The sequence below is a fragment of the Mastacembelus armatus genome, chromosome 7 (assembly GCF_900324485.2).
Source record: "Mastacembelus armatus chromosome 7, fMasArm1.2, whole genome shotgun sequence".
NCBI classification, from domain to species: domain Eukaryota; kingdom Metazoa; phylum Chordata; class Actinopteri; order Synbranchiformes; family Mastacembelidae; genus Mastacembelus; species Mastacembelus armatus.
Genome location: NC_046639.1, coordinates 10,156,572 through 10,166,801, shown reverse-complemented (window position 1 = coordinate 10,166,801; position 10,230 = coordinate 10,156,572). Strand labels below are relative to the sequence as shown.

Genomic DNA, 10,230 nt, shown 5'->3' with positions numbered 1-10,230 from the left:
GATAACGATCTGCAGCACTACACTAAGCACACTCAACATACATATCACTAGACCCGAATCATTCACCCATTTGATAATATCATACTTTGACTTAAAATATGTGTGTGCAGAACTCTTTATTGGCCTATGGTAGATTATAGTCGCAGGCAAATTATTTCTAGTGACACATACAAAGCAGTATAAGATTTTTTAAATATCTTCAGTCTCTTATTTCTGGAATGTGCATCTACTAAAATACAATTTTAAGCATTTGTATTTTATTAGGCATTTCCATCTTCCTGCTACTTTTAATCTCCACTTCAACATATTTTAGATGATATTTGGAGACCTATCATATGAAGACATAAATATATGCAAGTGCACCATGAGACTTTGAATTGCCCAACACATTATAAATCTAGTTCAATCATTTAAATGCAAGTGAACCTTTAACACTTCCATTAGGATTCAGGATTAAATAAAAGACTCACATATAATATAGTATTTCTACTTAGCTTTAGGCCTAAGTCCTTCTTCCACCAATGCCACTGAGCAGAAAAATAAAAACATATTTTGCAAATCCTGTGATAGACTGGTGACCTGTCCAGGGTGTACCTCTGCCTTTCACCTAAAGAGAGCTGGGATAAGCTCCAGCAGATCACCGTGACCCTAAATAGGAATAAGCAAGTATAGTGGGTGGATATTTTGCAGTCTAACACATTACTTGTGATTAGTTTTTCTTTTTAGTTCTTTGGATACCTTAAGCAAGTTAGAAAAGAATAGAGACACATTACAACATAATGCATTGCCAATGATCTAGTAAACAGGCTATTTACTGGTGTTTGAGCTTATTAGAGAGCAGAAGATACTAAGATATTAAGCTTAGCCAGAGTTCAGTTAAAACCTTTTATGTTTCTATTGTCTTGATATATCCAGGTCTCTTGTATTTTTTTAGTGGACAAGTGTGTTGTTTGTATGATGTTCATGACAAAATACAACCCAGTATATCACCAAAACATACCTGAGTCACACAAACAATGAAAGTAGTCTCTGAAAACACTGAAAAGCTGAACTGACTGCAGAGCTGTTGTACTGCAGTACAGGCATCTCACCTCTCTAATTCACTCTATGCCCATTACTAGCTTCAGTGAGGCAACAATGACAATGAGACTGCATCATTTCAAATCTGGAAAAGGAAAAGGCCACTGTATAGCTGACCAAAAATGGATTGTAGATGCACAATCAAGATCATGCATCAGTTAGTGATGCAAATAGTTTTTCGTTGAGGATGCAAAAAGGTAAGGGATTAATGACTACTAGTAGATCACTAGGGGGGGGGACTGTAGAAATTTGTATCAGTGTAAGCACCTGTAGATGTTTCTTGTCCTCTGGTATCAACTCAAATAACTTTGGACATCTTCAATTGTGAGTCAATGACAGGAAAAATACAGAAAAAAAAGTCACCCTGATTTTATTTTTCAAAATCAGAACATTTAGGTGAAAGAAACAACCAAAAACATTTACAATGTAAACAGGCCAAAATGGCTTAACATTACTTGAATTGTAGAGACAACTTGAAAGCTGTTTTGACATGTTCGCTCAAGAAAGGCACAACCTGGCAAATGCATATTGATAAGGAATGTACAGCCGGGGGCCTACAAAGTACTCTGACCATTCTGAGTTGTGTAAAGTGTCCAGTGATACATTCATTACTGTTCAACTCAGCAGGTTGAGAATGAAACATCTTGTATGTTCAAGAATGTATCAAAAAAAAAAAAAAAGTACAGAACACTGCATTGAGCATAGGGGGTGTGGAGAACAACTAAAGCTAAACGAGGTAGAACCTGCCCCCTAAACCCAAGCATTGTGTATTATTAATAAATTAATGTTGCTACAAGTTGATATCATAACCTAGGAAAAAAAAAAAAAAAAAAAAAAGTCACATTTGAGACTCCCTCTATATGCTTGTTTCAAATGAAATCTGACTAGAAGGAAAAACTGACAAAACTCTTGATTTGCCCTTTCCGTATTTAGCGGCCACAATAAAAGCAGTGAATGTGAAAGACAACTATAACATATGTAAATAAAACCTGAAATAAAGTGCAGGCGTGAGAATATTAAGCATAAAATAGCCTTGAGAGCCCAGCCAACTAAATCCGACTGCAGATTTACAAGTGGAATATGTGAATCAGAAATGGATTTTTGTAAACTGATAATATGAAATATATGCTGTGCTACAATATATAACAATATCAGTCCAACATAGCCTTCATAACCTAATGGTGCAGTGAAAGATAACAGCAACAGGTACAGCATTAGGCACTTATGCAAAAAGGTTCAACTACTGTATATTTGTGTCAATGCAACAAGAGTGAAAACCTATTTCATCATCTACATTAACCCAAAGTAATGACAGAACTGTTGCACTTTGACGTAACAGTGAAATAATGTCAAAATACACATGACCATTTACTACTACAAAAATCTACAATGTCATAAAACCTATGGCACACAATAGGAGGAAAAGTAGTCATTATATAGACATACAAGGTTAACTATACCATTATTTCTGAACACAGAGGTCCTTAAGTCATGCCCTGAAACTTCCTAATAAAGTCAAAAATCCTTCAAAAGTATCAGACAGTAAGAATTAAAGCAGTTTCAAGTAAGTTATACATTCAAACTTCTGGATAGACAGCAAATGACAAAAAAAAAAAAAAAAAAAAAAAGGCACAGGAGAAAAAAAAAAAAAAAAAAAAAATACCCGCATATATATTATACAAAATAAAATACAACTACAGTAGTTATATCAAGGTCAACTAAAAGTAACACTTGAGAATCATTCAGATCCTGATGGGAGAAAGCTGCAATGAAGTTAGTGAAAAATTCAACTAATCTAAACAGAATTCTACAATGTTTTATCTGAATATTGATTGTACCTCATACAAAAAGGAGACATTCAAAAACTTGGTTTGGGTGACGAACTCGCTGAGGTCCAAATAGCCTAATTAACTGCAATTTTACCCTCTTCCATGAAATGTGGAAACTGGGATTTTGGCACACTGTCAGAGCTGTTCTTCTCAATTTCAGCCAGGGTGGCAGGCAAGCTGGAGTGGGACCCATCCATTTTCATGAGGCCTCCAGTAGATCCTATCAGAGGCCCACTGGCAGGGCTTCCTGGGAGTGGGATGCCACCACCCTGGATGACAGAAATTTCATTGGTCTTCATGGTCAGGCCACCACTGAAGGCAGCAGCATGCTGGTTCCACAAAGATGGGTCAAAGTTCATTGGTGGAGCACCTAGTTCTTTAGGCACCTGCATAATTGCTGGCAACATCTTTGCTTCAGAGCTCATGGCCATCAGTGCCATGGGATTATCCAGTGATAAACGCTGGCCACGGCGAGTTGAGTTGTTCCACATGTGAGTACCAATATGCACCTAAACCAATGCATACAGTTAATTACAATCTCAATAAAATGCACTATATCAGCAGTAACACCATAGAAAAATACACTTCTAAAAGAAACTGAAAATGGGCTCTTTCAGTCAATGACAACTCACTTTTAAATTTCCTTTGGTGGTGAAAGCCCTGCCACAGATGTTGCAGGCAAAGGGCTTCTCCCCTGTATGAGTACGCTCATGGATCTGCAAGGCACTGGCAGATGAGAAGTTCTTGCCACAGACATTGCATGTATGCTGTTTGGTTGATCGTCGTGGGGCGGTGGAGATGGAGGAGGGCATTGCTGTTCCCTGAGGCATATGAGAGTTGAAGAAACTGTGAGGGCCCAAAGGATTTTCTGGAGGTATCTTCATCTCCAGACTTGCCAGACTTGATGGGATCCTCATGAAAGACATGTTACTAGGAACTGTTGATGCAAGAGGAGGAAAATTAGATCAAAAACCTTTAGCCTGACAGCCTCTAAAATATGTCTAATCTAAAACTCACCATAGTCTCCATTTGTGAATGGCATGCCAGGTTCTTCTTTAATCGCTTTTGGGGTGAAGTTGCTGGAAGCTGTGAGGTCAAGGGCTCCACTTGATTCAGTGGCCTCAACAGCACTACTGTCAGACTCTGCTTTTGACGCAATGTGGGCAAATTCATCAATACCAGCCTCAGGAGACTTGCTATTAATGTTGTTGTTTACTGGGGAAGATGACTGGAATGACATGGCTGAGTCAGAAATGGCAGGACTACGGCCATTCTGATATTCGTGCTCCCTAGGAGCTGAAGGGGATTCTTTGGATGTTCCCTCACTCTCTGAAGTGGTGCTACTCTGTCGTTTCAATGCAAGAGCAGAGGTGAGATTCTTCAAAACATCTAGGCTGGAAAACACAGCAGGGGCTGTGTGCTTCTGTGGTGGTTCCTCAGAGGCAGATGGGAGGGAATCTGAGGTGTCATTCAGCTTCTGGGAGTTCCGCTCTGGCTCATGATCCTCTATGCTTGCTTCAAAACCCTTCACATCCACAGGCTTCTCATCTTGGAGAGATGGCTCCATTGCATCTGCAGCTTCAAAGTGGTTTTCTGGCATCGGAGTGTTGGGGATCTGCCCACCCATATGCATGCGAATGTGCTGCTGCAGAACCACAGCATTAGTGAACTTCTTCTGGCAGATGGGACAGGAATGCTGCATTTTAAGAGGAGTGTTAGCCCTGTGCACTCCATAATGGGCCTTCAGGTTACCTTTGGTGGAGAATGCACGGCCACAGATTTTGCACTTGTAGGGCCTCTCACCAGTGTGTGTACGGTAATGCATCTTCAGTGAGCTCTGACAACTGAGCACCCTATGACAGATAACACATTCATTGGGGTCACTGGTCCTCTTTTCTAGACCATCCACCATCTGCTGAAGTTTTGCTGTTCCAGAGCTTTGTTCTCCTGAGACAGCATTGCCATTCATATGATGCAGTGCTCCAAGCATTTCTTTAGCATCCTTCTGATTCTGATCCAGTCCTGCCTCTTGGCCAAACACATTAGAGGAAAGAGTTGGGGATCCATCACTTGTTGATGATGAGGGTCTCTGAGGAAATGCATCTCCTCCAAAGCCATCAAATGTCTTGAATCCCGATATGGATGATGAGTGGAACCCAGCAGCAGGATGACCTAAAATAGGCTTAATTTCAGTCATGTTTGACTCTTCTATGGGCACAGACATACCAAATGGGATTCCACTACTAGTGGGAATGTTGTCAAGGTGCTCTGGCACAGGATGAGGGTTCATGGTGATGTTAGGATACTTGTCTTTATGGCGCTGGAAATGTACTTTGAGGTTTCCTTTGGTCGTAAAGCGGTTTCCACAGATGTTACACTTGAAGGGACGCTCTCCAGTGTGAGAACGTAAGTGAATCTGGAGAGCACTGTCATTACCAAAGGTCTTTCCACAATACTTACACTTGTGTTTGTATAATGAATCGCCATTTTTTGATTCTGGTGGGATGTTCAGCATCTTACTCTTCACTTTTTTTGAAGACTCAATCCCTGCTTGGATACCATTGAAGGTGCTAGGGAAACTCATTGCACCCGGTGACTGAGGCAGCAGTGCTGGCAAACGACTGGCCAGATCTGGAATGCCCTTCAAAATGTCAGCTTTTGAAGTCACTGAACTCAGTCCTCCAGGGAGAGAGGCAGGGATCCCAGTGGGCAGAGGTAGTTTACCTTGCTTTGTTGTCTCCATGGAAAGGCTCTGACTGCCAGTCCTTTTCCCTATCAGAGCTGCAGCAGCAGACAACTGTTGAGAAAGATGTGCACCAAGGGCTTTCAGAGGGTCCATTGCTGCCCCTACTGATGACTGAAGACCCTGTGGAGACATCATGGCAACTTGGATTCTGATCTGTTCTGTGAGCTGGATTTGCTGTAGTTGCTGTTGCTGGAGGCACACTAACTGTTCCAGTATTACTGGGATAGCCTGCAGAGCATCTTGTGATGGGCTCAGAGATGCACTGTTTGAAGAATGTTGGGAGACTGCCACTTTGGTATCAGCCATAGTTTCAAGAGTAACATTTGAATCTTGTATTTTGGTTGAGGGATGGAATGTCATCTCAGGGCTAAGGGACATCTCGGCCTGATCCTGTTGTCCTAAATCTTCTACATTCATGCTGGACTGTTCTTGCTCATCTGCTCTTTCAAGATGGTCTGTATTCACATGTGATAGGGAATGATTACTGGACTGCCCATCATCATGATCACTGGTAATGCCTTCAGGAGAACCTGGTTCTCCTGAAGGCATTACCAGTATTTCAGAGTATTCCTCAGGCACCTCATTGCCATCACTGTCTTTCATGATGACCACTTGCTGACTTTTAGTGCAACTTTTCTCATGCTCAAGAAATTCTTCTTCATCAAAGAATTCAGCACAACACTTGTTACAAACCCTGGTCTCATCCATTCTGAACTTTTTTGATAAATTTTCCGTCTCTTCAGCTTGATCACCTCGAAGATTCCCTAAAACAAAAGGATAGAGGATTTAACTTAATGCTGTTCTGGCAAATAAAATGTAAATTAATGAATCTAACAAAAATTTAATTTATAATAATTGTACACAAATGCATAAAACAATATCATTGCTCATGTGTTTAGGAAAGTCCAACTGGGTTAGGAGATATATAACAAAATGCCATTGCACTCAGACATGCAAATACTTGAACTTAGTGAGGCTTATGTTCAATTTGTGGACAATGTGACAGTGTTCATTTCCTTTGATGATTTCTGAAGCTTTAGTTGGTTGTGTTTCTTTTATGATGGTCCTCTTATTTTGCCCACTCCTTCTTGGCCAACACACTGTGGTCACATTATGGTCTTAAATATTTGCCTATTATTAGCAGGCCAGCAGAGGGCAATCACCTACTTCTGACAGTACCCAGAACAGTGTCCAGAAAGACAGAATGAGTGGGCATTAAATGACTTTTTTTTTTTTTTTTTTTTAAAAACAAGTCAACCAAATACTTGCTGATCTGTTTCCAGCACCAGGTATTGGCAAATGGTGGCAACCAATCTCAAATTAAAGGGAAATGGGAAAAACAGGAGGTAGCATAACGTTGATTGCCATCAAGCATTTTCATAGCCTGTGAGAACCAGATAACTGTTTCTTGTGTGTATTTTAAATCTGTCTGCGAACCAAGAGGCCATTTCACAACTGGGTGTATTGTTAAATGCTAATAGCTCAGAGAAAGGGGGGTAGACCACCTGTTTGCATTTGCTCTAGGAAACTGTTAGACTTGTTAACTGCGCATCAGGAGGCACTGAAGCGTTGTCACACAAAAAAAGCATTAGTTTCTGATCAATGACGAACCTAAGCACAGTTCAGCCACCCACGTTTGCGCACAATACATTACAGCGCCTCCTGTTTTTTTTTTTTTTTTTTAGAAAAGTGAACTTCAATAGGTGCAACACACAAAGCAGTTCAATAATATTCATTATGCTTTCTTTCCTAACATTCAAGTGAAATCACAACGTGTCGATTTATGAAGTAAATATGAGGCAACACACTAGTTTTACCACTTGACGGCGCCGGGCCTGCATGTAATCACCTTTTAGTGAGGTACGTGACACGAGGTCAGACTAAACACTCAATTCATGTGCGGCTGTGTGGTACTAACAGCATTATTTATCATTACACAACAAATCACTGATACAAATCAAATACACCGCGGCTCTTCGAACACCGTGTCTTCCCTGCGTTTCTTCATCAACAAGGTGAGGGCTACGGCAACGCTGGAGCTTGCATATGGCAACACCAAAGCGAACCCCCACCCAGTCTCCACAAAAAGATCACTGCTCCATCCCCCCACCTCTCCACATATGTACGAAAGGAAACAGTCATGCATTAAACTGGGGGATTTATTGCCTTCAGGTCAGCTTACACAAGAGTCGCATTTCATACAGTGCTTGAGTAGGCTACCTTTGTTTAAATCTTCCAATTTTGGCGCACAGTTGCAAATAAATCGCACAAAAGTTACAAGATCAAAAACCAGAGGTGATAGATTAGATACCTATAGCAAAACTCTGTGGACCATTAAAATTATAACACAGTCAACAGCAACTGCAACCCACTATAAATTCAGCCAAAAGAACCAAAGTGCGTACTACAACTTTACCAGTGTTGGCTCATAATGGACGGAACTACTTAGTAATTTGGAATGAGTTTTTTTTCCTTTTAAAAAGATGCAAATAGGAAATCCCGACCAGCTCAAGCAGTCATACTTTTGTACTTTCGACGTGCAATGTATCAAAAAAGAAAGGAAAAAAAAAATCAACAGGTAGTAACACACGTTTCACTGAAGCCCCAAAGTTTAAAGGGAGCCATCACCCTCAGTGCACTTCATCTCTAGAGAAACCTTAAAAGGGCAGTGAAGTTGAGCTAGAATTAATTAGGTCATTGACTATTAAAACCATATCAACGTAACAAATGAATGGTCAGTTTATCATTTGAGACAAAAAAAAGGCGAACAGAGTTTAAAAGCGACTACGGCGGAGCACCTGTATTGTGTTTTAAATCATTTCTGTAGGCTATATGTGTGTCGCTTCCCAGGACTGGCAAAGTTTTTCCTCCTGGTCACTTCAAAGGGACGGCAGCAGGTCAAAGTGCGAAAGGAACAATTCAAAAGTCAGCCGCAACTTTCTACTAAAATATCGATAGTTTTGAAACACGGCGTCGCGGAGCGACATGCTAAAGTTTCCTCTGTTGGTAACCAACATTCTCTTCTCTTGTGCGTAAAACTTACCATTTTCTAACGAACCGGGCTCGTCGGAGTTGATGTGCTGCGGTTTGGCTTGCTTGCGCCTCGACATGGTGCAACCATCAGGAGCAAAGAGATCCAAACAATTTTCCTCCCTTCTTCAACCACTTCTTCGGCTTGGAAAATTAGCCCCTCAAGTAGAAATGCGCATGTCAACGTAATTATTATTATCAATAATGCATTGCGATTTATCCCGGTCCTCTGACAGCTGATTGGCTCCAGTCCAAGTGCTCACACATTATTCAAATGTGCTTCCTATTGATGAGAGGAGCGGAGTTCCAGGAGGGAGCGGGAGGAGCCATACTAGTGGACTACAGGATGGAGGCAGGGTTAATAACACGCAACTCATGCCTCTTTTCCTTGTTCAAAAATAAAATAAAATAAAATAAATAAAATCATATATGGTCACCCTAAAGTTCAGTCATATCTTCGTATTTATTTCCAAACACCGAGATATTATAGACCTAAATTCGCGGATGCATTTAAACTGTAAACTTGCGTACTTTTGAAATTGTATTTCCTATTGGATCCCTATCGTTTTTAATGTTTTTCTGTCGCTGCACTGCGCAGGCCCACACGTGCTGCCTGTAATCTTCCAGGAAATATATTTAATTATCTTTCAGCAGCATCACTGTAAGGCTCCAGCAGGCAAATGAGGGTGTGTAAAAGGAAAAGTCAGTTTATGGTAATCTAACCATCACTTTTTTAGACATACATATATCAACGATCACTAAAACTGATTTTTATCAGTACACAGTACCATGTTCATTTAAGTTCTTCACAATACACTTAACAGTGTTGTCTCAGGGTTGTACAGTAATGGACACACACACACACACACACACACACAACTCATTCCACAACTTTTTTTTAGGCCATTAGAGAATGCATGAAGCATGAAATGACTCTGGAAAAGTTGTGATTTTGCTCTACCAAATTATTCATATCTCTCGTCCACATGTGTTCTTTAGAATTATAGACAGAGATCATTTAAATACTGTGCATGTACAAGCCTATGCAAACAATAATACAGTGTTATAGCGGGGGTGACTGGGTCAAAATGTGTTCAGTTTAATTGTGTTCATTCTTATAGATGATAATTCTAACTGTTATGAGAGATTATCAGTCTGTAGTGGTAAATAATTTATTACTGAAGATGAATTTGTCACATCCTTAGTATTCTTGCATGTCAGTGTGCTGAGCTCTATGCCTTAAAACATACTGTTAAAAAAAATACAAAAAAAGAAAAAAAAAACAAATGGTATTCCAATATTCACGTTTTGCTGACACCAGTGTTGTCAAGAGTTGTGCTGGAATGAAGAAGATGCTGGAATAACACTGTATTCTGTTTCACATTGACATTCACCCTGTGGACAGAGTTGGTGCACCAAATCATTCCAGGAAGTTCACTACACATCAGTGTAGAGAATTTACACAGGGGGAAAACCTTTATTAGAGCAGTGCACCCCTCCTGCATGTTTACAGTGAACTCTGTCACCAAACAGTGGTTCAGACAG

At 40.4% G+C, this 10,230-nt stretch overlaps 1 protein-coding gene across 1 annotated transcript; it reads right to left on the bottom strand.

The window, feature by feature from the left end:
• Nucleotides 1-2,892: 2,892 nt before the first annotated feature.
• On the bottom strand, nucleotides 2,893-8,765 carry sall4 (spalt-like transcription factor 4). Its single transcript, XM_026332952.1, has 4 exons — nucleotides 8,699-8,765; nucleotides 3,927-6,419; nucleotides 3,542-3,846; nucleotides 2,893-3,418 (listed from the first exon to the last, which is right to left on the bottom strand). The coding sequence occupies exons 1-4, from the start codon at nucleotides 8,763-8,765 to the stop codon at nucleotides 2,984-2,986; spliced, it is 3,300 nt and encodes a 1,099-aa protein (XP_026188737.1). The 3' UTR covers nucleotides 2,893-2,983.
• Nucleotides 8,766-10,230: the final 1,465 nt, after the last annotated feature.

Excerpts from the sequence above, each read along its gene's own strand:
- sall4 (XM_026332952.1), bottom strand. The coding sequence starts at position 8,765 with ATGTCGAGGCGCAAGCAAGCCAAACCGCAGCACATCAACTCCGACGAG. Across the intron at positions 6,420-8,698 it reads GCCCGGTTCGTTAGAAAATG|GGAATCTTCGAGGTGATCAA; the intron begins GTAAGTTTTACG and ends CTTTTGTTTTAG. Across the intron at positions 3,847-3,926 it reads ATTCACAAATGGAGACTATG|TTCCTAGTAACATGTCTTTC; the intron begins GTGAGTTTTAGA and ends TTGCATCAACAG.